The sequence below is a fragment of the Syngnathus floridae genome, chromosome 10 (genome assembly GCF_059516105.1).
Source record: "Syngnathus floridae isolate MCC-2025c chromosome 10, RoL_Sflo_1.0, whole genome shotgun sequence".
In the NCBI taxonomy this organism is placed as follows: Eukaryota; Metazoa; Chordata; class Actinopteri; order Syngnathiformes; family Syngnathidae; genus Syngnathus; species Syngnathus floridae.
Genome location: NC_142422.1, coordinates 3,874,532 through 3,900,822, shown reverse-complemented (window position 1 = coordinate 3,900,822; position 26,291 = coordinate 3,874,532). Strand labels below are relative to the sequence as shown.

At 42.4% G+C, this 26,291-nt stretch overlaps 1 protein-coding gene across 4 annotated transcripts; it reads left to right on the top strand.

The window, feature by feature from the left end:
• The first annotated feature begins 393 nt into the window (after positions 1-393).
• Positions 394-25,258, top strand: nbeal2 (neurobeachin-like 2). Of its 4 annotated transcripts, none has more exons than XM_088387300.1 (55): positions 394-805; positions 7,391-7,479; positions 7,600-7,764; positions 8,054-8,135; positions 8,220-8,332; positions 8,494-8,576; positions 8,788-8,873; positions 8,970-9,273; positions 9,344-9,450; positions 9,641-9,715; positions 10,696-10,779; positions 11,297-11,395; positions 11,539-12,173; positions 12,243-12,375; positions 12,585-12,704; positions 12,782-13,112; positions 13,176-13,258; positions 13,334-13,426; positions 13,494-13,662; positions 13,755-13,888; positions 13,971-14,130; positions 14,236-14,338; positions 14,428-14,578; positions 14,665-14,820; positions 14,894-15,053; positions 15,154-15,242; positions 15,315-15,986; positions 16,051-16,232; positions 16,305-16,461; positions 16,541-16,684; positions 17,473-17,799; positions 17,866-18,015; positions 18,092-18,249; positions 18,454-18,578; positions 18,653-18,767; positions 18,840-18,997; positions 19,107-19,240; positions 19,309-19,416; positions 19,489-19,584; positions 19,658-19,782; positions 19,843-19,983; positions 20,053-20,177; positions 20,235-20,344; positions 20,429-20,546; positions 20,614-20,711; positions 20,821-20,934; positions 21,190-21,276; positions 21,351-21,460; positions 21,843-22,015; positions 22,158-22,252; positions 22,328-22,444; positions 22,528-22,683; positions 22,760-22,908; positions 23,329-23,464; positions 23,657-25,258. In XM_088387300.1, exons 1-55 carry the CDS (start codon positions 728-730, stop codon positions 23,765-23,767), a joined length of 8,373 nt encoding a protein of 2,790 aa, XP_088243426.1. In that variant the 5' UTR covers positions 394-727; the 3' UTR covers positions 23,768-25,258. The 4 variants fall into 4 exon arrangements, with proteins under 4 accessions (XP_088243426.1, XP_088243425.1, XP_088243428.1 ...); XM_088387299.1 differs by having other exon boundaries at positions 16,048-16,232; XM_088387301.1 differs by lacking the exon at positions 394-805 and adding an exon at positions 6,113-6,271 and having other exon boundaries at positions 16,048-16,232.
• Positions 25,259-26,291: the final 1,033 nt, after the last annotated feature.

The window sequence follows — 26,291 nt, the reverse complement described above, 5'->3', positions numbered from 1 at the left end:
ATGAGATTATGACTCAACTGTGGCATTTGTTGTCTTTGAAGGCGTCTCAATTAATCAAATGGACAGGCTGATAAGAAAGATCATCTTTGTCCTGATGCGTCCCCCCTCATCAGTTTGTGGAAAAAATAGGAACATATTTTGACTTCTTATTTTTACTTCCCGATTCCCACAACAGCTGTCACCATATGATCTGGTGATCACTTAGGTCGGGATTTTAGCTTTGGTTCTGGTCGGGGTTTGAGCTTTGGTTCTGCTCGCTTCCGTGGGAACAGTTTCTCTCTCTCTCTCTCTCTCTCTCTCTCTCTCTCTCTCTCTCTCTCTCTCTCTCTCTCTCTCTCTCTCTCTCTCTCTCTCTCTCTCTCTCTCTCTCTCTCTCTCCCCCCCCCCTAACTCGGAAGCAGCCACTGTGCGATCGCTCGCTTCTTATGGGTGTTCCTCTCCACGCTCTATATCCACGCAATTTCCCTTCCTAGTTCGACATTATTCTCACGGTGCCACTTTGAGAAGAACTCGTGATAAGTTTTTATAACCTACCCACCCTCTTGCACTTTTTTTTTTTTTTTGGGCGGAATAATGAATTGAGGGCAAATGTGGCAGGAATGGTTGACGGCAGGAGCGCGCCGCGTCCTGCTCCCGTGTGTTGGGAACGGTTTGAAGCAGCTCCGGCTTCGCTTTTGACCATGTTGGTCTCTCCTTGGAGTTTTTAATTAAACGCAAACAGGAGTCAATGAGCAACCAGGAGCTTGGAGGAGCAATGGCATCGAAGGAGAAGTTATACGAGCTATGGATGTTGTACTACAATAAGGTAAAGGACGTCACACCTGACGGGGACACCTGTTGTTGTCGTCTTTGCTATTGCTGCTGCAATTTATAGGCTAATATTTAACATGTTACATGTTACAAGGGTTACTTTTTGTCCTCAGGTGCGCTTTGGCTCGTGCTTTTGACAGACGGTTGTAAGCGGAAGTAACTCCACTGTTTGGACGTTAGCTTCCCCATTTAAAAAATTATTAATACGCGCTATCAGTTGACTGTTTTAGTGAGAAGTTGAAGTAGTTTAAAGCACAACTCGAGTAAGATTCTGGTCCCAAGTGTGTGATACCTGACCTGTGACGCAGGTGTAACCCCCCCAAAACTCGCTACTTCCTGCTTCTTGTTGCCACGCCCCCCCAGTGTCACGTGTCTGTCAGGTAGACAGTGAATGTTTTATTACTAAGGCAAATAAATAACGAAGTCAGTTTATTAGGTACACAATACATACACAATAAAATTTTTACAAGGTCTGTTTGAACTGACACTCGCAGAAGCAATAATTTAACGTGTTTCGGATTCAGTGGGCTTGGGACTGACAGTTTTGAAATTTGAATATTTTCTGCAATTTTTTTGTATGTAATTTGCATGTTCTACCTACATACCTTCATATATGTATTTATATATACTGTGCTTGGTGCAGGGGCGGATCTATCCTGGTGGGTTACAGGGTCGCATGCCACCCTAAAAAATGAAACTGAAAAAAAAAATCAATTTGCCGGATCACCTTTAATAGGAATCTGGATTGAGCTAGTTTTTCATGGTTCAATTAAAATCTATTGCATATAAAAGTGAAATAAAAATGGATTGAAAAAAAATGTTTCAAAAATATTCACGAAGATTAAATGCAATTTAAAGTTAAATGTGACTTGCAGCATACTACTCATGGTAGGCGAACCATACTTTGAGACACACCTTTCTAAATTGTCCACACAAATAGTGAATGTGAATGGTTGTTTGTTCCTGCCATTAGCTGGCAACCAGTCTCAAGGGTACCTCACCTTTTGCTTTATGTCAGCTGGGAGAGGCTGCAGCTCCCTTAATTGAGACATGCACTATGAAAATGGATGGATAGATAATTTTAGTTGGAGTTTATAGTAGTGTAGACCTGCACTGCATCACAATGTCATAATATTTAGCTTATTAGTTACATAAGACAGCCAAAATATGAGAAACAGCTCTCAGGATGATGTCACAGCAAACCACATGCAAAACAATAATCTTTATTTTCTATCATCGCTAGCGTTTCTCAGGTGGGAAAAGTACGTCCCACATGTGACCCAATTCGTTCTTTAAACCGACCCTCCTCATATTTATAGGATATTAGATATTTGTTGCATTCAGTTTGCATTTTCCCCCTACAATGGGTTAGTAAAACATTGAATTGTATTAATTTCATTTTTAATTTAATTTTTTTTCTATTTATTCTAATCTCATTTTAAATGAGTGCTATATTATCCATCCATTTTCTGAACCAATTATCTATTACAAAGTATTAGTAAAATAAGTGTGCATTATGTTTAAATGAAATAATTGAATTTTGAATTATAAGACAATTATTTATAATTAATAAATGATCATGAATTATCATTATTACCATTATTATTATTTTCAAAATGAATTTATTTGCACAATTTTACACAGGCATTTTCCCTTTTTTCTTTCTTAGCTAATATTCAATTTCAAGTCTTTACAGACAAAGTTATTTTTGATAACACGCTTTATGTTTATAGTTCATTCATTCATGCATTCCACATTTGTATGCACATTCAACAAGAAACAATTAAATCCAAAACCAGATCTGGAACTGTTGAAATGAGTTGCCGGTTTCGTGACATGTCTTTGTGTGCAATCACCGAGAGTGACAGAATTAGAATATCGCAATATTTGCTGTTTTGGAGGACGAGTGTATGCAGGCTTAAAAATGTGATGCCATCTAAATCTCGTTGAACGTGTCTGATCACGTTAAAGTTCCACTTGGATAAATCGGAGCAAAAGTATACTGATTTTATTATTGTTTACCATTCAAGATGACTTTCCATTTGTGAGGTTGTCATAAATGTGTTTCTAGGCGAGCGAGATAAAATTATTTTGCAATCACGACATGTCTTTTCTTGACGAGGAACGACAAATTGCCTGTGGGTGATATTACTATTTAATGTTTTGGCAATCTGTTTCAATGCCCGAGGACAGAAGGAAAACAAGATGAGACTTTATGCCCGGTTATGATTAAGTGGGGCAGCGGCTCCTTGTTTCTTATCGCAACAGCTCTATCTGAAAGTCTTACTCTGTTGACAAGGGCGACGTTTTGCCATATACAAGGACATTTGTTGTTGCCAACCTCTGTGAAATTTTGACTGGATTTAAAAGCAGATTTGGCATACAAGATTCAAGAAACATTTGCCGAGCATATGATTTATTTATTTATTTTTTTTACAATTGAGGATAAAATGCCACATTCCATTCCCATTGTAACACGGGAGTACCAATTCTCCGTCGACCAATTAAGAGACACCCGAGTGTCCGGCTCCACCCAACTTTTGCTTGACCTCTCACATAGGCGCCCCCTTCAAATGAACACCTCATAGTCTTTGCAGTTGAGTCAATAAATAACTACTTGAAGAAACTACATCTATTTTTTTTTCTTTGCTCTTTTCTGACTGAATGGAAAAGAATTCTGAGGTGAAAGGCCGCCGAGACACTTGAAAGAACAATCATGTTCCTAAGGACTTTCAGTGCCATTGTGTGGTCATGTCCTGCGTACGTGTGTCCGAACCTAAGCCATAATTTAATTACGTTTGAAAGACAACTTTTAAGTGAAGCAAATTAGCATAGATGATTCCATTAAAAGACCCCAGTTGCATTCAAAGGCCTTTTGTTTTGACAGTAAATATGACTTTTGACCTGGAACCCTGTTTTGGATAACACACCTAGACAGATTATAACAGATCTCACTGTTGTTGTCCATAATCCTTCAGGTTATCCTGAAAAGAATAAAAAGAAAAGACAGTATTGTTAATCCAAACAAGTTATTCAAAGTCTCATCGCCTTCCTCCAGTATATTTTCTGTCGGAAGAAAAAGTTGCTCTGCTTTGTGTATGATGAAGGAACTTCCTCTGATTGTGCAACACATCACATACCTCCTTTTTTAAGATCAATTTAAGTTCACAGATGAGATAAAACAGATGTACAATAATGGATCATCTTAATAATAAACCCGCAGTTGAGTTTTGCCTTGTTTTTGTAGCATAGCATAGCAAATTTGTCATCTAAACTTTCTAGTCCCAATTTGAAAGTTTATGCATGTTTAGTAAAGACACATTTGGGTGATTTGGCTACCAAAATAGAGGCATTAACTAAAATAAAAATTATTGGCTGCATGAATGTGTTTTGCCTGCATAACCAATGTATTGCACACTGTTTGTTGCCATGCCCTATTACGTAGTGTTCATATTTTTCTTGCCTGGGCTGGCAAACAAGTTCTCTATTTGCACTTTTTATTTACTTGTGTGTGCAGTCAAATTTAGTGATATTTTATTATCTACATATTTATAATTTAATAATTTTCTCCAGTTTTGCTTCTGGGATCAAACTGTTGCCATCATTATAAATTTATTTGTGGACTGTACATGCAAATATCATTAAAAAAAAAAATTAAAATAATAATTGTAACCCTTTCAATACCACAAAAAGTCTTAAATCATCAGTACTTTGTGTCCTTTTCTTAGAACGACTAATATTAGTGCTGCACTGATGAGTGGATAAAGTTGAGATGTGAATTTTAAATAGGCAGGACACGCCCCCGGTGCAATATGATTGGCTGATTTCAAAGAGGCAAGGACTTCCTCGAACTCAAGTGGGATTCAGAACGAACAGCAAATTTCTTTTCCCGCATGACAATTTTCCAAACAGAAATGTAGAAAACATCTTTCTAGCGGCAGCTTGGACTTAATCATAAGGTTTCAGCCTTTCAGACATAGCGCCTAATTATCTCCTGATTATTGGCCTCAGTAGTTGCGAGGGACTAATTAAAGTGAGCAACATGACATCTTGGCTCTGTTCATCTTAGTCGAACCCTCCTCCAACATTGACATTGTGATAAGGGAACCAGTTAAACTTGCATCACACATACCGACATTTCCCGTTTGTGGTTCAATTATCCAATTAAATTTTATTTATTGCAATAGCAATTTAAAAAAAAATAATCTATCCATGCCATCATCTTATAGTGACAAGCTGATTTTTTTTTCTCCATTAGATGGTAGAAGGTATAATGTGTTGGTGTGCTGTTTAATTTTTTTAATCGGCTTACTAAAAGTTAGGAAACACTGGATCAGGAAAAACAAGCGCAGCTCACATGACATGGTTTCTGCACTTTTTACCAGCTCGAGGGCCAACAAGCAGGACAGTCAATGTCCTCTTTGCTGCCACTAAGGCAGAGAGACGAAGCCAAGCTGAATGTCAAGCAGCAGCTGCATGTCTGGAGATGACACATCTCGTTGGGCGTGGAAAAGTTGCCGTGTTTTGGATGTGACACATTACCAGCAGTCGCTGTGGCAAAGTGCTGATTTTTACAAAATGTAGCGTCTACTTTTTTTTTTTTTTTTTAATTAATCATGGCTACTAAAGTACTTCCCCTGCTTTTACTTTTTATCACCAAAAATTTCCGTTCTATAATCTGATTTTGTATTCTGCAGAAGTGTTACAGAAATGTCGAGGAACATGAAAAGGACATGAGTATTGAGACACGATTTCTAAAAACATTTTAAAATCTATCCTTGTTCTTTATTTCTTTGTAAAGTGACCTTGAGTGACGTGAAAGGCGCTTCTAAATTAAATGTATTATTATTATTATATGTTTTAGTGTGACTTCTGAAGAGGAGCCAAATTTCTAATTTTGTCCAAAATTAGTTTGCAGCCTGACTGCAAAATTTGATCTGCAAAACGGATGAGGAATTTATTTCTGAACAATATTTGATTAAAATATTTTATTTTTATCACAATTTCAAGATTTAATCACATATCAAGTATCTGAGAAGAGAAAAAAATAGCTTCACCTGAAACAGCTGAGTCAGCATTTTAACATTTCTGAAACATGCATCAGTGAACTCTTTATTTTTATTTTTTTTATAACGCGTGCTCCTGCAAATGTTTCACTTAATTAGCATAAAACTCCCACAGCCTTTTTTTTTTTTCTTACTTCAACCTTCCCCGTGTTTGCTCACAACACACAGAAGAGGAAGGGGTTTGCTATGTACGAAGGAAACAAGTTAAAGTAGCATGTCATTTCCTGCTTGATGTTAGGACATTACAAACAAGCTAGTTCGAGTGCTGTGGAAAAAAAAATGAGCTGCCCAGTTGTGGACCACCGTCGGCACGTCTGAGACCGGGGTCGCCGGGTTCTGACCTCTCATGCTCAGACCCATGAAAGATGGACTGGCTTATAAATCCATGCCAGCTGGTAATGTAAATGCCGCTTGAGATGCTTCCTTGCTATCAGAAGCTTTATGCATACTCAGCTAATCTCAATTTATTGTTTATTCTATCAAACAGCACTTCAAGAAAAAAAAAAATTGTTGTCTTGTGTGTCACTATTTTGACACCTTGCTCGTAAATAATAATTGAGAATTCTGCTGAAAGGGTTTGACCCACAATCGTGACCTAAAAGACATTGTGTTCTTGACATGAGTGAAAGATGAAGAAGGTAATGTGAGGGTTGAAGACAGGAAGGATGTGGTTTCCAAAAAAATATTAAAACAATATTCTGGCTAAATATCATCTATTTAAAACTTCAAATAACTCTGTAATATTTGTGGACAACTCTTGCATAAATTTATGTTGTGTGGTTCACTCTAAAATAATCAATTTTTATATTTCTATGTCTAATTGTGTACATTATCTTGTTTGCTTGAACATTGTAGTTTAAAAAAAAAAGATGGCTCATGCTATTCTACCCTTTGAGTTAAATCTCTTTGCAACATCCTGTTACAAAAATCAGGTTGTGAGGTTGACAAGAGACACAATGTGCCACTTTGTAAAGATTTTTTTTTGTGGACAACTTTGATCTACATGTACTATATTTTGCTATACTTTCACTTTTGTCACTGAATTTTATTTGCTGATGTCACATTTTATTGCAAATCCAACCCATTCTATTTTATTGATTGGCTTGGAGAATTTATACGCTTTTATTGCCTTACAATGAGGCATCCAAGTTTACGGGAGAATTCCTATGTACTTAACGCTTAAACTTTATTATCATCAGATTATATTTAAATTGTTACATAATGATACCATGCATAGTTAAAATTAGCTGAAATTTTCTGTTCATAATATTTGTGTAATGTCAATTATACAGTTGGATTAGCTTGCTTATGACTTCACCACCCGCCACAATGTTATTAATATAAAACTGAAGTTCTACACATGGCTAAGAATGTTCACTCCCACAACGGTGCAAACGCCCATTTCTTACAAACGACTTTAAGCGTTCAGGGCAGAAACTTTCGCTTTTTGAGATTGCGCAAGTTGTCATTAGTTTGTACTTTATTCCATTTACCTTCTCTCCCGCCCCTTCTAGAAAGATGTGGCCTATCTGCAGCAGTGGCTGGAGGCATTTGTGGCGTCCTTTGAAAGGCTCATTGACGTCCACTCGCTCGAGCCTCGGAGGTAAGGACCTTTGTTCCATCTACCCATCCCACAAACCAGATTGAACTTTGACCTCTTGCAAGGATAACTTTGTGACAAGTTTATTTTACACTTAAACACTGTCTCTCTCTCTATCTCCAGGCTGGAGGAGTGCACCTCTGAGGTGCCCCTGCTTCCCAGGGAGGTCCTGGTGTTCCTCAGCACACAGCTTTGGCAAAGTGCGCCGCACCTCGCAGACAGCCATGAGCACAGCATTAACGCCCCCCACCCTCTCCTTCTCATCAAGTTTTTCATCATCATCTGCAGGTTAGTCTTCTACGGATGGCGTTGTCTTGAGTATTTACCACCCAACCTAATTCATTTTATTTTATTTTTAATATTTATTATTTATTTTTCTAATTATCGATTTAAGGGAAGCTGGCAAATTTCAGTTATTTTATTTCTCCTGACATTGCGACATGAATTGTGCAAAGAGGCCGCAAGCCTTGGTCAGGAAGTTCTCCCTTTCATTCTGCGTGTATACTGTGTTCTTTACCATAGATGGCCATCTTGCAGTGGTTCACCTTCCTAATTCTGCTTTTCTCTCAATTTCCAGAAACATGGAGAACATGGAGCCAGAGAAGACTCCCTGTTTTGTTTTTGAATCCATAAAGCTTTTGCATTATTGTCTACACCAGGTACGCCATTTATAAACTGAACAGAAATATGAACACCAACGTAGCTTTGTCCATTTGTGTCATTGCATTCTTCCCGTTCATCAGATAAAAAATGGAGAAGGGGAGCAGTCGACACTGCAGTCGGTCGTGTATTACGGACTCGTGCTGTGGGAGAGCGTCTTTGACCCTTATCAGACGTGGAGGAGACGACTGGCGGGGTGAGCTTATGTTCTGCACGTGGAATGTATTGACCAAAAACTCCACGAGCTTCGCCATATTATACTTCAACCGTAGGAGATGTGTAATCTTGCCTCTTGACGTCAAGCCTCAGTAGAATGGTATTTTCTTGGCATGAGTAAAAGGGCCTGACTTGTTACAGGGAGGAGGTGAGCCTGCTGGAAAGGAACAAGTACAAATTCTCTCCATTGCCTCTGCCAGAAGAGCTGACAGCTCTCTTCCACGGTGAGAAGCTCGACCTTTGCCCTCTGATTTTCCTCATTCTATTGTAGCAGAATGTGTTTTTCTGGACACTGCTTTTTTTATTCAATATTTAAAATGTAGTGGTTCCAACAAGGAGCCTTGAGTAACGCCAGATTCCCTTAAATAGCTACTGTTTGACGTTTTTTTTTATCATCTCCATTTAAACACCGACTTACATATTTGATGTTTACAGAATATCTGCAGGACAGTGAGACAATACCAGAGCTTCTCACACTCAGGCTAGTTCATCTCCAGGGAGCCATCATTAGTGGAGCCAAGGTCTGCCACCATATTTTCTATATCCTCATAATCAGAGGTTATTATTGTCTGGGAATGCGATTACCGTGGATCATATCGGATTATGCATCTTTCCAGAAAAATGGTCTCCTCGCTGTCACCTCTCATGCCGTGGAAGACGTCTTCTCCGTGCTGCAAACTTGGTGTTGTCGGGATTCCAATCGCTCGAAGAACACATCGCTCCCTCGTCTGACCTTGCGGTGCTTGAGGGCGATGATCCACCTGCTGCATTTTAGCAGCCCGTCGGAGCGGCAAGTGGACATCAAGACCATACTCCAAAGGTTCTTCCAGCTCCTCAACTGGAACCATCCGCTGAGCAGTGAACAGCAAGACAGGCAGAACTCCGAGGAACGCCTGATCTCGCTCCAGAGTCTGATGCTGAGTAAGTCGACGGAATCCACGCGGAGGTCAAATGGATCGACGTGACGGTGAATCTCACATTGTGTTTTCAGCCGAAGTACCTGAGATCCTGCAGTGTTCGGACCGGCCCGCCCTCCAGGCCGTCTTCCTGAATAACAACTGCTTCGAGCACATCCTCAGGCTCATACAGAACAGCAAGGTGAGCCGCTGGGGCATCTCCAATATGCCCGTCAGCTTTTCATTCATGTCTAGTCTGCACAGATTTCCTCAAAAAAAAATTTCCCTGATTTTTTTCCTGATTGCTGTCTGACTTCCCTCAGCAGTGTGTGATTTGAATATTAAAAAAAAAAATCTGCATTTTGAAATTGTACCATGTGTATGTCCGGTAGCTCTTTCAGAGCAACAGGCCGAAGAGTGAGTGTGACCTCACCACAAGTTTACTCACAGAGGTCAAAGAGGACCAGGTACTCCCCCCCACCCCCCCGGTGTTGAAATTGATCTGTCAGCAGGAAACTCAGCCTTTCTCTCCACGTGTTCACAGCTATCAGTTGTCGAAAGCGGAAACTTGAGACAGGAAGGCAGGTAGCATGATGTGATAAGTAGCGCTCACGGTGAAACTTATCTTTTACACACATATCCTGAGAACGAAATTTCACTTTAATACAGTAAGGTTGCTCACTGAAGATAAAGAAAAATCCTGACCCATGCATTTTTTTTCAAGCAGTAAAAAAAGAGGGCTAATATTGTGGAAGAATTTGGAAAACCGGTAGAAAACTTTATTACTGACATCATTCAAAATTAGCAGGCACTTTGCTCTGACGTCTTGCGCAATGATCCTTGATAGTTTGGAGGGGAATGGTAGAAAAATGTTACAGGCAGTGAGATGAAGAAGAGCTCAACCTCTGACCCTAGTTATATTTAATTATTATTTTTTTTTTAATTTATATATATTTTTTAATTTATGTATTTTATATTTGTTTTATTTATATATATATACTTTATATATTATATATATGTGTGTACAACTGAAATAAACTCTAGCTAGATTTGTTTGGAAAAAAAAAATCAATAAATCTTTGTGTGATGTAAGTTTTGATGGAAAGAGCGAGCTGATGTGTTTCATAGTTGGAGGCTGAATTCCCTGTTGATGACACTGGAGTAGTTTTGACTAGTGCATGAGATGGTGGTTAATGCATGGCTCTTACTTTCTCGGCTGCTGGTTTGGTAGCACCAAAAAAAAAAAAAAAGTCCTCAAGTGTGCTGGGATTGGCTGTCACCTATCTTAATTGTCTGGCTTACTTCTCCCTGGTTGCCTCTCATAATCCTGGTGTGGACAAAAAAAACTCTCCTCCTTTCCTCCCTCTTCTACTTCGATCCCGTTCTTTCTTACTTTTTAAGTTGTTGCACCCGACATGATGAAGCACGTTTCCCTATGTTGACGTAGGTGCTGGAGCGAGGCTCAGACAGCATCACGGTGCATGCTCTTGGAGTCCTGACAGCCATCATGAGTAACTCCCCCACTGCCAAGGTTTGGACTTCATAACTCGTTCACTATAATAATGTACACCAATGCATACAGGCAGTCATTTAGTTAATACTGCATAATCGAATTCAAATCGACATCAGAATCGATTAGGGTTGCACAATTAATTGAATTCAAATTGACATCAGAATTTAGTCGAATATAATGACCGTACGTTAAGCCTTGCAATTAGCTTCAAATTTGCAATTTATGATAATGCAAATAAATCTCGGGCTTTATCAATTCAAATTTTTGAAATCAATTCTGATTTCTAACTTGATGATGTCGACATCGCACTTGTTTGAATTGCATTTTAAATTGCAACAGTATTGAGGGTGACTCAGCAATATTTTTTTGGTTTCAAACTTGCATAATATTCACACAGTATATATTATCGTGACGTTTTCACTGAAATAGCCCGAGCGTCTTCATTCACGTATTCCGATTGGCTTTTTTGGAAGCGTGCCAATTTTGCAATTCTCCCGAGTCGCTTTGGAGTCTCTATTTCGGTCTCATCCCACAGGAGATTTTCAAGGAGAGGATCGGCTACTCCCAGCTCTTCGACGTGCTCAAGAGTCAAGGTCGGCCTACCAAAAGGCTGCTGCAGGAGCTGATGAACATGGTGAAAAGCGTTTTCCTCTCATTACCCGCTCCCCGCCTACAGCGAGAAATCCATTTTCTCTCACAAATGACCTTTTTTTAAACGGCGTCATGTGGCCCGCATCTCTTCTTCATTATGAGCCACTCGTGTTTGTTCCTTTCCAGGCAGTTGAGGGCGAGTATGCCCACGCACATCACTTGGGCATTAGTAACGACCAGCCTCTACTGTTGCTTCTACATTGGCTTCCCGAGCTGCACGGCCACAGGGAGCTCCAACTTCTGGTGGCGCAGTGGCTAGCCACCGTTTGCGGTGGCTCGCTAGCTTGCCGGACGGTGGCCGTGGAAGCCGGCATGGTGGGAGCCATCTTGGAGGTGCTCTCGCAGCCGCAGCATTTGGACAGGCAGTGCACGGATGCCATGCTGGGCCTCCTGCAGGACTTGGGTTCACTTTGCTTGAAACCCGAGGAGCTGAGAAGCCTCCTGAAACTGTTAAAGTTGGACCAGGAGAACGGAACGCATCCCTTCTGCACTCGCATCATCCAAGTGCTGTCAGCGATGGCGGCGCGAGAAGGTCGTGACAGCGCCTTGCAGTACTTTGATCTCACACCCCCTATGGCGGGTATCATGGTGCCCACGGTCCAACGATGGTCAGGCAGCAGCTTTGCATTTCATGCTTGGCTCCGCCTCAATATGGACTTCCCCCATTCCCCTCCGTTTGACGACGACAAACCCGCCGCTAGCTTAGTCGCGGAAAGTCAACATGACATGGGAAAAGGACCTCGCAGAAAGCAGCTATACAGGTAGAAAGGGCGGGGCCGGCATGAGAAATGACTTTTGGATGATTTTTAAAGCTCTTGTCTTCTATGAAGTTTCTTCACAGCTAGCGGGACTGGACTGGAAGCCTTTTTCACAATGGAGGGCGTGCTGGTGGTGGCTGTTTGCACTAAGAAGGATTACATGGCTGTCGCATTGCCGGAACTCCCACTCGCTGACTCACGCTGGGTGAGTAAAGCGACGGCCTCTCCCAGAACATGTGGGAAAATATAAAAAAAAATTAAGGCTAGGCTGTGGTCTGGATGTTTGACCTTCAAGTAGAGACGGGTTGGTAATCAATCAATTGAATTAGACTGCCCTAAAAAAAGCAGCGTACTACTTGTCAGTGACCACCAGAGGCGCTTTTTTGGTACATAAATGGAAAATTTTATTTTCAGCATTCAGTCGCCATCGTCCACGTTCAAGGCCGTCGTCCTTTTGGTCAGAACCTGGTCAACATCTTCATTGACGGAGAGTTGTCCAAAACATCTCAAATTCGCTTTCCATCCTTGAGTGAGGTAAGTTACATTTGTTTACCGAGTTGAAACAAGTATGCTCATTAAAAAATATTTTGTTCTATTTATCTTCCTTGAAGCCTTTCACTTCCTGCTGCATCGGCTCCGCCGGCAACCGGACCACCACCACCACAACCTCACCTAATCTCCCTACAACCTTGTCCTCCGCCCAGTCTCCGGAATTCTCCTTTCCCGCCAACACCCCCTCCTTAATCCGCTCGCAATCCTTTCCAGCCAACTTCGCAGGGGGCCGCTGGGGCTCTCTAAACAACAGCACGGTTCAAACCATCCCGGCGGGGTTGCAAGACACAGAATGGGGAACCCCATCTTCTCTGGATGGACTCCTGGGCACGGCTTTTATTTGCCACGAACCTCTGCAGCAAAGCCAAACAAGAGCGCTGTACGCTGCAGGTAAGACGCAGTGCTTTAATACAAAATGGCGGACGTCGACAAACCTGTTGCTTTCTATCACAGGTCCAAATCATGTGCCCTTATTCAAAACGGATGGCGAGTTATCTGATCTTAATGGCAAGCTGGTGCTCTACTACACTCCTCAGGTAACCACCCGGAAAGGTTGTGAAGTTTTAAAAAAATTTAAATTTTATCATGAATTGCTCATGTCAATGGTTCAGGCATTTAAGAGCCAAATATGTTTGGATTTGGCTCCTAATCGTCAACATGATGGCCGGCTAACGGGACACAGAGTCATCAACTGGGACATTAAGGTTCGGAAATATATTAAATTAAATTGCTGTGGATTTGGTTCTCAGTCTGGATTTGATTCTCCTGCAGGATGCCATCAATGTGGTTGGGGGAATGGGCGTCTTGCTGCCTCTCCTTGAGCAAGTTTGTGAAGAAGAGCAGGTATCCAACGGAGCTCAAGAGATCTCAGAGCTACTCGGGCCAGAACCGACATCATCGAGAAGTCCGGCCGCCATGCTGCTGCCACTCAAGTCTTCAGGTCACATTTTGTTTTCTCTGGTAGTAACTAGGTTAATGTTGACTTGATAATAATCATTGTAGGTAAGATTCAATTTTTTCTTTTTATTCCAGAGGCGAGACTTGAGAGGAACAGCATCGCGGCGTTTTTGCTGATGATGAAGAACATGATCCGTCGTCATCCTGTCAATCAGGAAGGCCTGCTGCAGTGCCACGGGCCAAGCATCATCGGAGCCATGCTAAGCAAAGTAAAAACTGAGAAAATTATGAAGTGTTTTTTCATCAGTGGAGCCAGATGACCAAAAACATCCATATTTCTCCTCTGTGCAGGTTCCAGGCTTTATGATGGACATGAATGTTTTGTTCGCATGTCGGCTGCTACTGGATCAGGTTCTCAACGAGGGGAACGGTCCACTTCTGCAACAGTTGTACCAACACCTGCTCTTTGATTTCCGCATTTGGACCAGGAGCCATTTTGCTGTCTGCCACGGTGAGGCAGCTTTTGATGCTTTCAAATATATAAATAAATATAAATTAGGGTTATTTATTGATTTCTAATTGGCATAATCGAGCTAATGTAATTTTCTTTTCCAAGATCACGTCCAGTACATCTCATCTGTAATACACAAAGGAAAACAGCGCTTGAAGAGAAAATACGGTGTTCAATATATTCTGGATACAATTCGCACTTACTACAGGTGAATTTTGATTTGCTTCCAGAAGGGACTCTTGGTGAATATCAAATGCGCACAATTGAGTTTACAGTTCTTTCATGTCTCTTACACAGCACGGAGAAAGATGACGGCTGTCTCTATGACGAGAAGCAGATGATCCAGACGTCTCTGTTTGCCTTGCTCAAAGACTTCCTCAGGTCTCCGACGGCTGAGGAGCTTCACAGTGTCCTGGCTTATGTTCTGACTGCGGGAGATGAGCAGCAGGTAGTGCAAAAAAAAAAAAAAAAAAAAAAAAGTAGTAGTAGTTCACATACTATGAGTCACTTTTATTTTCATTTTGATTTTCTCAGGTGATAAAGGCCCTGGATGTGTTGTATGAGCTTTTGCGGAGCAGCCCTCCTCGTGAACACGTCCAAACTGTTCTGTTGGAGTGGGGAGTGGAACAACTTTATAGTCTTCTTCTCAATCCGAGCTTTGGGGACCGGGCCAGGGAGATGGTCTTCAGGGTCAGAGTTGTTTTCTTTCTTTTTTTTTTTTTATCTCTCCGTAATTCATTGAAACCGTACAATGCGTCCGCAGGTTTTATACAAAATCCTGAAGAGCGAGCGTGTGTCCGAGCGCAACAAGCAGCGGCTGAAACTTAAGGACTTCGGCTATCTCGGCCTGGTGTTTTTCCTCGAAGACATCCCCGTGACCATGACGACCGTGAGATGTCTGTACGAGCAGGTCCTTGCGACAGGTAGGAGATCTTTGAACTTTTGACTGGGTGGATTTAGTTGATATGGTGATTTTAATCTTAATAATAAAAAAAAACAAATGATTGTGCTGCCTCTTGTCAGACTCAAGTCCTAACTTCAGAGACCTCCTGGCTGTGGTGTGTCTGTCCCACCGAGCAGACCTGGCAGTCCGCCTGGACATTTGTCGCAAGGTGAGTCGGATCTTCCACCATCAGTTTTTATCTGCCGTTCTGAATCATCTTCATGTTCCTCCGTTTTTCCAGCTCTTCCATCTCATCTACCTCAGCGAGGATTACGTGAAGCATCTCGCCAAGCAGCCCGGTTGGCAGGATGTTCTCACCAAGCTTTACGTGAAGGAATCCTTCGAGTCCTTCGCCGCCAACATCTCGAACTCCACCGAGCAAAAGTTCCGCCCCCCTTTGAATAGAGACCAGAGTCTTCTCATAGAGGACGCACGTGGCGGCATCTTCCTGAACTACGGCACCTCCCAGGAGGAGGACGAGGAGGAAGAGGAGGACGGCGTCCAACGAGATATCTCCGAGGAATATTTATCTGTATCGCCGCCTGGTGGATTGAGCGGCCAGCTGAAGGCTTTCAAGTCATTCGATTCCACAGACCAAGAGAGTCACTCGTCCTCGCTCTCCAATTCCTTGGCGGTGGATATCGCTTCATCTCGCCTGGATGAAGAAGGGAGAGATTACCAACCTTTCTCCCCGTATGGAACATCTCCACCGTTTGATTTGGAACTAGGTAGCATGGGAGAGGTCACCCCAGCTGGTAGCCTCACCAACACGCCTTCCCCTCTGGAGTACAGTAAACCCTTTCCACCATTGAGACCTAGGAAAAGCTCCAGTCTGTCCAACGTTCTGGACCACGCCAGCTACGGGACGGATCCTCCCACAGCTGACAGCATCTCCAACACGTCCAACCTGCAGGTTTGGATACTGACACTCCATCTCAGGAGGCTTCAATGTCTGATTGTTGCTTGATTTTTAGCAGACGCCAGAAGAGGAGCTCTGCAACTTGCTCACCAATATTATCTTCTCCGTGCTCTGGAGCGGCAGCGGGGCGGACGGGCCCGAGGATGCTGTCTGGAGAGAAAGGGGCCAGGTGTTTTCGGTTCTCACCAAACTGGGTTCCTCATGCCAATTGGTGCGCCCGCCTGATGACATCAAACGCAGGTTAGCTTCTCTCTGTGAATCATTTTTTTTTTTTTTTTTTTTGGTGACATCATGTGTTACTGTGTGCAACAGTCTTCTGGAGATGATGCTGGAATCATCTTTATCTGACCTGAGGGATGCCCAGGGAGTGTTCCTCCCTTTCTGTCCCAGCCTGGTGAGGCTCCTCAGGTTGCTGCAGGACTTCCTGTTTTCTGAGGGGACCGACAATCATACACTCTGGAGTGAGAAGGTACATCCCGACGGCCAGTTGAACTTGTAACGAATGACTTCGTGGTTTGGAATGAGGTCTCCGCTTTTACGTCTCACAGATCTTTGAGGGGGTGGTGAACCTACTGGACAAGTTGCAGGCCTGGCACTGCACCCCCGGCAGCCCCTGCAGCACGGAGCTGAAGGAGATGTCCCAAATCGGCCTACGCATCATCACCGGTTATATCCGACAGCAGCAGTCACAGGTGGGTAACGTGAAGATAACAAAGAGCAGACCTTCTATGGGTTTGCTTTCAAAGGCATTCCTTTTCCGTGAAAGGGTAGCTCCTCTCTGAGTTATGAGCGCTGCTGCCGTCGATGTCGTAGGACCGAGCGAGCGGTTATAAATGAAGTAACCGCAAGGCCTTTGATCACATGACTTGTTGGTCGGAACACTCATCTGCAGAGTAGAACAACTCCCACAAAGCCATTGATGAAAATGAATCAATTTAATTGTGCTGTGGAGTCAGCATCTATTCTGTTCAATTTATGCGCTGCTTAATTTAAAAATAAATCTGTGTGATTTAACTGCATTGATAATATTTTTTTTTTCTCCCGCGATGAGGTAATGCCAAGTCAGGGACTCATTTTGTGTTTATATTATCCTCCTGATAACTGCAGTATATCTGAAACATTGCTCATAAGAGTTCGTGTAAAATATTCTAGTACTTTAAAATATCTATTTAAATAAGTTGAATTTTTTGTTGACACTTTTACACTCCCCGAAACGTCAAGAAAGCAGTCAAATTTGTGGTTGCACTTTAAAGTGGTGTAAATTATTTTTGTTACCTTATTTAACTACATGTGGTCAAAATTTATTAAAGTTATTTAATTTAAATAAAAGTTCTTTAGATTTCTCACTGGCTTATGATGGGATGCATATGGTTAATAGAGACTGACAAAGAATATTTGAATAAATAAAGAAAAAAATTATGACTTGTAAAACTCACGCAATGTAATCATTGATTAAAATGAAATTAAAATGTCTTCATAGGTGTGCGTGATGGCCTTCGTGAAGCTCCACAGCCTGCTGCAGACTGTCTTATGTCTCAGCTGGGAGGAGGTCTGCTTCCTGCTGGGCCGAATCGGCGCTCCCTTGTGGCCAGACCAAGAGGCGACGGACATCAACAACACTGAGCATGCGGAGATGTTCACCCAGGTGGTCCCGGTGGTGCGAGCCCTCCTGGACCAACACGCTGACCCAGTTACGGTCCAACAGCTGCTCCCGAGTCTGCCCATCACCAACGGTAGCACCACGTTTGCCCAGGACCTCAAGGCTTACTGCCACACGCTGGAGTGGCAGAGTTTTTACCAGCAGCAGGTCAGCAGTTTGATCATTAATAAATAAATATATCAATTCCAATCCCGGTTCTTCACATTTGTGCAGGTTCAGCCCACAATGGAGCAGTACGAGCTGGACACTTTTGGGCGGAGTCATGACATCATGTCCAATTTCTGGAATTCCTGTTTCGATGACCTCATGAGTACGGCCTTCAAACGAGACAAAGACAGATCGGAGAGCAAAGTCAAGTTTCAGGTAGCGGCAACGTGAAGGGATCTCATCTATTACCGTGACATTTGACCTCATTTGACACCGATGTGTGCCATAACAGGAATTGATTGTTGACCCCTACCTGAAGCGGGTTCGAAGTGAGAACGGACGCTACGTCAGCTGGCAAAAGCAGAGCTCCAACCAGCAGGGGGTGGTGTGGCAACACTGGAAGGCTCTTCGAAGGCTCCTCACCAGCGAGAGAGCAGTGTGGGCCAAGAAGTACGACTTCCTCTCAGCCAATGTTATTTTTATTCACTTTACCCAAACATGCTTTACATTCCATCTAAAAGTGTGCTTTGCCGCTTTCCTCGGGAATCTATTTATGGCTTAAAGCATTCTCCGACTAACTTTGAACAGCTTCTACCACCTTCACTGCCCTCTTTGTTATTTTCAGTCAGCTTTATTTTTCCATATGTTCTGCAGAAATCAGCCTGAGGTCAAGTGGATACTATCCAGCGCGGAGACGTATTCCAAAATGCGCCTCAAACTTGTTCCTAACCATCTTTATGATCCCCACACCGAGGCCAGCGCGCAGAGGGACAACATGGGTGCGTCACACGATGGACCGTCACGCATTTGGCTCCAAATACAAACTACAAAAACGATGTCATTTGTTTTCCAGGAGCGGACAGTCCACGTTCCGAGCCTCTCCCATTGGCCGTGGCCAAAGAAGCCAAAGTGAGCGATATGGAGGACGACCAGTTAGGCGAAGAAGATCTTGTTATTTTGGATAACAAGTGAGACAAAAAAAAAATGAATGAAAAGCACAATATCTAATTCAAATCTAACAACGGTACTTTTTTGTGTAGCGTGGAGGTCGAAAATGAGAACCAAAAAGAAAAGCTGGTTTTATCCGAAGACTGTGAACTCATCACCATCGTCGCCAAGGTTCCCGGCCGATTAGAAGTTACCACGCACCACCTTTACTTCTACGACGCCAGCGTTGAGAAAGAAGAAACTGAGGAAGGTGATCAATGTCCACAAACCAAAGTCATATTTTAAATAGGAAACAATGCAATTCCAATGAATCCGTTCCAGACGGCAAACAATATATTTTTTTTTTGGGCCATATCCAGGAATTGGGTTCGACTTCAAGCGACCTCTATCTCAGCTTCGCGAGGTCCATCTGAGACGCTATAACCTCCGTCGTTCCGCACTGGAGCTCTTCTTCATTGACCAGGCTCACTACTTCATCAACTTCAAGAAGAAGGTGATGCTTATCTCATTGAAAGCCAATTTCAATTCTCCTAACAGCGTCTTTATCTTTGTCCTTCTTAGTTGCGCAATAAAGTGTATTTAAGGATTCTGGGACTGCGCCCTCCTAACCTTTTCTACTTTGGATCCCGATCACCCCAAGAGTTGCTCAAAGCATCGGGCCTGACGCAGGTGATAATTTGATTCTTTTTTGCTCAATGCATCATCACATCATCGCTGATCTGTTTCTTCCATATTGCACAGAAATGGGTCTGCAGGGAAATATCCAATTTTGAATATTTAATGCAACTCAACACCATCGCCGGGCGCACTTACAATGACCTTTCGCAATATCCTGTGGTGAGACCACACGCACACACGAGATGAGAGATAGCAGAAGCTCGCAAATGACGTCCATGTTGTCTTTTCTCAGTTCCCCTGGATCCTCTGCGACTACACCTCTCCGATTCTAGATCTGGAAGACCCGTCCGTTTTCCGAGACTTATCCAAACCCGTCGGCGTGGTCAACCCTCGCCATGCACAGGCGGTTAACGAGAGGTAAGTTTTGCCTCAAACCGGATTTTGCGAGTCGGGACTTCACGTTGTGTTTCCCGCCAGGTACGAAAGCTTTGAGGACCCGACGGGCACGGTCAATAAATTCCACTACGGCACGCACTACTCCAACGCGGCAGGCGTCATGCACTACATGATCCGCATGGAGCCCTTCACCACGTTGCACATCCAGCTGCAGAGCGGCAGGTAGGAATGGCGTCAAATCACACCTTTCCTCCAACCGGCTCTAATCCGTCGTGGTCAACCGCGTTTTAGGTTCGACTGCGCAGATCGGCAGTTCCACTCGGTGCCGGCAGCCTGGCAAGCTCGCAGCCCGGCTGATGTCAAGGAGCTCATCCCGGAGTTCTTCTACTTCCCGGAAATCCTGCAGAACATGAATGGTGAGATTCGGAGTCACATTTTTGGACATCAATTCCATATTTGTCATCTCGTTGCAGGCTTCGATCTCGGATCCTTGCAGATGTCTCAGGAGCCGGTGGAGGACGTTTTGTTGCCTCGCTGGGCCGCTTCGAGGGAAGACTTCATCAGAAAGCACCGGGAAGCTCTGGTGAGATGTTGTGGGATCTTGGTCCCTCTCAGCCATCTCATCCAAAACAATCTCGCAAATTGTAATCCATTTATTTGATTTCAGGAAAGCGAGCACGTATCGTGTCATCTGCATGAATGGATCGACCTGATCTTCGGCTACAAGCAGAGAGGTGAAGAGGCGGTGAAAGCCCTCAATGTTTACTACTACTGCACCTATGAAGGTATGACAACTGTGGATATTTTTGTCATTGCTGCCAACTATTAACGGGCTTTTTTTTTTTTCCTCAGGTGCTGTAGATTTGGATGCCATTGCCGATGAGACGGAACGCAAAGCACTAGAAGGCATCATTAGCGAATTTGGACAAACACCCTGCCAACTGCTCAAGGTGTGACTTTCAAATCAGATCATAAATTCAACATTCACATTTTTTTATTTTACAATGAATTGAGGTCCAGTCATATTGTGAGTGAAAAGTTACATTCATTTGCAAACAGGAACCTCACCCACCGCGAATGTCAGCCGCAAATGTTTCAAGGCGGCAGTCTCGCCTGGACACTCTGCCAGTTAACATCTTTGATCACCTCAATAAGCTCCGCTCATTTGTGGAGGTAAGATTGAGCTGTGGGCTACTGAATTGAATTGATTATTTTATTTTATTATTATTGTTTTTTTTTAAGGGTCTAAACATGAGCAAAAACTCCAACACAGGAAAAAAAATTGGCATGTAGAGGTTTTGTTGCTCTCTATTTTTTGTAACTAAAATCTACTTGTGGGACAAACAGTATTTCTTCTTTGGATAAATATTTTGAGACTACAGATACATAGAAAAATAAAAACTTGACAGATTTTATAATCATTCACAGGTGGTGAGCGATGGCATCCCCCTGGTCCAGGCGGTCGTACCAAAGAACCAGAATCGGTCCTCCATCATCCATGGCTCCAATATACTGGTACCATTTTGCTAAAATAGGATGAAAGATAATACTACTATTTTTTTTTTTTAATCCTGTTTTTGTGTCTCCAGGTGACAGTGAGTTCAAGTGGCTTGATAGGAACTCACAGCTGGCTGCCTTATGACAAGAACATCGCCAACTACTTCACCTTCGCCAAGGATCCGACGGTTACTAATCCCAAGTGAGTCCATGTTGTTTTTTATATATTGTAAATATAATAATTGGGAAAAAAATACCCAGAATGTCAAATTATGTTATATGATTATTCTATATCACATATAAACCTCATAAATAACTGTAAAGTAAATAATCAAAAACTTTTAAGACCGTCGACGAAGATAGAGAACATCTGCTTGTTGTTTTTCCCGTGAGGAAACATCTGGGATGTTTCAAAGTCAATTGACCTTGAACATGAATAACAAATCCACATTCCATAAAAACTCAAACAATGCGCTTCAGAGCCATTTGGACATGTCATTTTCCTGAAGTGACATATTTAATGCGCTCATAATAATCACTTTCAGGTTGCAGCTCTCATGCTCGCTCTGTCTGGTAATTTTCAGGACACAACGTTTTCTAGGCGGACCTTTCTCACCCGGAGTGGAGCTCAGCGCTCAGATTTTGGTGGTGTCCAATGATGGACGGTTGCTGTTTAGTGGAGGACACTGGGACTGCAGTTTGCGGGTCACCCAGCTGGGCAAAGGCAAGCTGGTGGGCAGGATCTGCCGGCACATCGGTAAGTCTGTGGACACTTCATTAGGCACACCTGCACACATAATAATTTTTTTATTTATTTATTTATATTATTTTATTTTTATTCTTCTTTTTTTTTTTTTTTTTTTAAATAATCTTGAGATATTTTTTTTTTTAATCCAAAGATGTTGTTACATGCCTGGCTCTGGATCTGTGTGGCATCTACCTCATCTCTGGCTCAAGGGACACGTCCTGTATGGTGTGGCAGGTTCTACAGCAGGTAAGAAAAAAAATGGTTAAACTTGTTGATGCATCCAGAGAAGATAAAGGATCCTCATGTGAAAATCACTTTTAGGGCGGCCTCTCCAGCACGCTGTCTCCTCGGCCCGTTCAGGTGCTGTGTGGACATGACCAGGAGGTCACGTGTGTGGCCATCAGCACAGAACTGGACATGGCTGTCTCGGGGTCAAAGGTCTCGAAATAGTTTCCACACAGCTCACACATTTCTTAAGTCGTGTGATTTCTCAAATGTTTGTTCCGATTGCTGACTGGCAGGACGGGACGGTGATCGTGCACACGATCAGACGAGGCCACTACCTGAGGACCTTGAGGCCTCCGGGTGAGCCCTCCTACATCTCCAAGCTCCAAGTAGGCATGGAGGGCCACGTGGTGGTGCAGACCTCCAGGGGTGAGCCAGCCAATACTACAAAGGTATGTAGACACAGCACACTTTGTTTAATGTCAAGTGTCAAATGATTTGTTCTCCACCGGCGCTGATTCAATCCAGGGCTCGGACTCCATGCATGTTTACTCCATCAATGGCTGCCTGTTGTCTTCCATCAAAATGGAGGAGCAAGTGTGCGCTCTCCATTTGGTGTCTGAATACATCATCTTGGGCACCATGCAGGGCGGACTCCACATCCTCCAGCTGTGCAGGTACAGTATAAATTTCTCAACTCGAAAGATTCAGACATCATTGCGGAAACTTGGAAGCTTAGTTGGGGGAAATTTATGATTAATCAGTCTGACATCTCGCGTGTTGTCTGGCTCTCTTGTATTGAATAATAAAGTTTTCCCTCCCTTGATTGTGGTTATAATTAGCAAAATATATTTTCAAAATTCAAATTGTTTGGAGCTGTAATCAACATGAATGATGAATAAAATAAACATACTTCTTTATGATTGAAAGCAAACTCCCTTAAGTCATTTTAGGTCTTAATAGATTCCACCTGGATTTTCCATGTCTGCATTTTGTAATTGATTTATTGGTTAAAAAAAAAAACAGCATTACGTTTACTGATTTGGATGAGTCTGTCTGTCCACATGATGATTTATTATTTTATTTTTTTTACACAGTCTGAAAGCCGCTGTGCCGCCCTTGGCCTTGAAAGTCCCAGTGAGGAGCGTGTTTGTTACCAAAGAGAGCAGCCACATCCTGGTGGGCCTCGAAGACGGGAAGTTGATAGTAGTGGGGGCGGGAAAGCCGGAGGAGGTGAGAACCAGGACATGAAGTACTTGTGAGATGTGAGAGCTGTGAAGAAAAGGGGGGGGTGCTCAGTTATGCAAAGTGAATGAGTGAATGAAAATAGATTTTTTTTTTTCTCGCATGATAATAGCCGCTGTCTGCTTCCGCATGTCAAAAAATGTTCCGGTCCAGCCTAACGTTGACTTTTGGTGTCGTCAGGTTCGTCCAGGACAATTCTCCCGCCGATTATGGGGATCCACTCGCCGCATCTCTCTGGTGTCGGCGGGCGAGACGGAATACAACCCGGCCACCGAGAGCGTCGGCAAATGAGAGCGATTCTCCACCCGCACGCTTATTATGGCTTTCTTTTCACAAGCCTGGGAACTTCTGAGACCAACGGAACACTCAGCACTTTTTTTTTTCCTTTGTTTTTGTTTTCTAATCCGGGAAGAATTTTGTATTTGATTGTGGACTAGAGTCTGTTTTTAATCAGCATCATTCCAAAGAGTGGCCTTGTTTTTGAAGAGACAGTAAAGCTTGGTGTTTAAGCTTGAAAACTGCTGTCAGACTGTACAAACATTTCAGGAATGAGATACACACAAACATGTACACACCACTTTTTTTTTTTTTTTTCCAGTTGCTGTGCCAATGCTTCTTAAAAACTCCTGCAAACTTGAAAACCTTTCGAGAGCTGCTTCATGCAATACCGGACGGGGAATGTCGCCTAGCAAATAACCCTTGCTGTGTCTAAAACTGTAATACTGTTACATTTGAAGCACAAAATTGCTTTTACGGTCAAGAAAGTTTGTCGTTGATTGATTGTCATGTTGATGAATGTGGCTCTTTTTTTTTTTTTAAACCCCAATATGTACTATTATTTCAGGATAACTTCATTTGACCTTTTTTAAACTTTATTTTAAGATATCGGGTACTCACGAAGGTTGCTGATACCAGCCAAAGATACTTCAGTCAAAAAATCTGACAGTTTGACACATCAGTGAATCTTTATTCAGAAAAACATGCCTTTGCTCATATTTAAATACAATTTTATAAATTAAAAATTACAATTATGGGTACTCAATATCATCGAGGACTTAAATCATTTTGATCTGGAAAAAAAAATGGGTACCAACCATGCCTATTCAAAACTTAAGAGAAGGTCAAATCAGGTCCACCTGTAAAGAAAATCCAAAATTCTCCATTTTTTTTGTCATATTGGACCTCCAACCCAAAATGTGCCTTTTTAAAGTCACTTTTAACGTGTAAACACTGATTGCAATCATCTGTCCCAGCTCACCATCTGCCTCTGTGATTAACACACAATGCATGACTCACATATCCACAAGATTCTTTTTAATGACGTGAAGTCAAGTGTTGGCTTCCATTGCGCTGTTTAGAAAACATCTGAAACCCGAGTGAGAGCTTCAGAGAAATTCCTTCGCTGCGGTTGGAACGCGCTCGTTGTTATGCGGCGTCATGACAAATCAGCCAACTGTTTGGGTCAATGTGAGGAGAAAAAAAAAAAAAAAAAAAAAGCATTTGGAAGAACTCTTTCAGCCCCCTGTCCTAAAAAGTGGATCGTTTGTATAAACGTGTAAAAAAAAAATGCAATTTCCGAATGTAACATTTCCCCTTGCTATGCATTCATGCTAAAAGTTTTCTCTGGGTTTATTGTAAATACACATTGTACATTTTAACTTAATGCTTCGGACCAGCACTGCCTTCAATTTGAACTAGATTTCTATTCTGCCTTTGTATAATTTTTTTTGTTTTTTGTGACTGTTGAAAAATACATTTGAATATAATTTTCTAAGATTCCAATTGGCTTTTTCTTGGTAATTCGACGAAATTATTCTTGCCTTTATTGACCTTTAATTTCATTTTAATAGGACCTGCAGCTCCAGTTTTGATCCCATCTCCCTCCCGTCTTCCCTTATCACCAAAGACGATGACTCTCGTGCGAAGGGAGGAAGCGGCCGCACCAACGCAGAGCCTCCTCTGGCCTTGCATGCGTTTGTGATGTGAAGCCCGTCGCAGTTGAAAAGGTCACCAGTCATCCCATTTTACTTGAGGAGGACACTTTGATCTCCTGGTGGGCCGAACATCCTGTCGGCCTCCCCGTAAACACCCCCGGGGTACAATTGAGTGTGTGTGGTGATAAAACCAAGACCCCCCCCCCTCCCCCTCCTTCCAGTCAAATAGAAACCACATAACAGTGAATAAGGGAAGTGGTGGATTACAGCCGCTCTGATGTGGCTTTTGACAATGGTGGGAGGGGTCGACACCTTACCGGCAACGTCTCCGAGTCCTGAGGCCACCAGACATGCGGGCATGCCGAGGGGCTGCAATTTTTAGTGCTGTTCAAGTCCAGCAAACAACCACAAAACGACCCCCTCGTCGCTGACCCCGAAGCCGCCATGGCTTGTCTTTTTCCACTTCCACTATCTGTCATTGTGCTGAGCAAATATTTGTTTTTTTATTCTAGCTTTTGGGGAAGTTAAAGTTTTTGATGATGTGATTTTTATTGGTTGCAACTTGCAATGGAAAATTTTTAAATTTTAGTGAATTATTTTTTTCTTAAATACAAAGAAACACTTGACAACGAAATATAAAATGGAACAGATTAAGAAAAAAAAAGTTTAACTTTAAAGTACAATACGTTTTAATGTCATGGTTTACAGTAACTTGTTTCCAAACAGTATTTTCATTTTACTATATTAAGTGCATACATTTTAACTGAATTGTTATTATTAAGTTCAGATATTATATTAATTTATTGAATCACAATATTAATCAAAGTGGCTTTCAATAAATTCAAATAAACCTTAAGGACTGAAAGGTCTCCCCAGGGGTC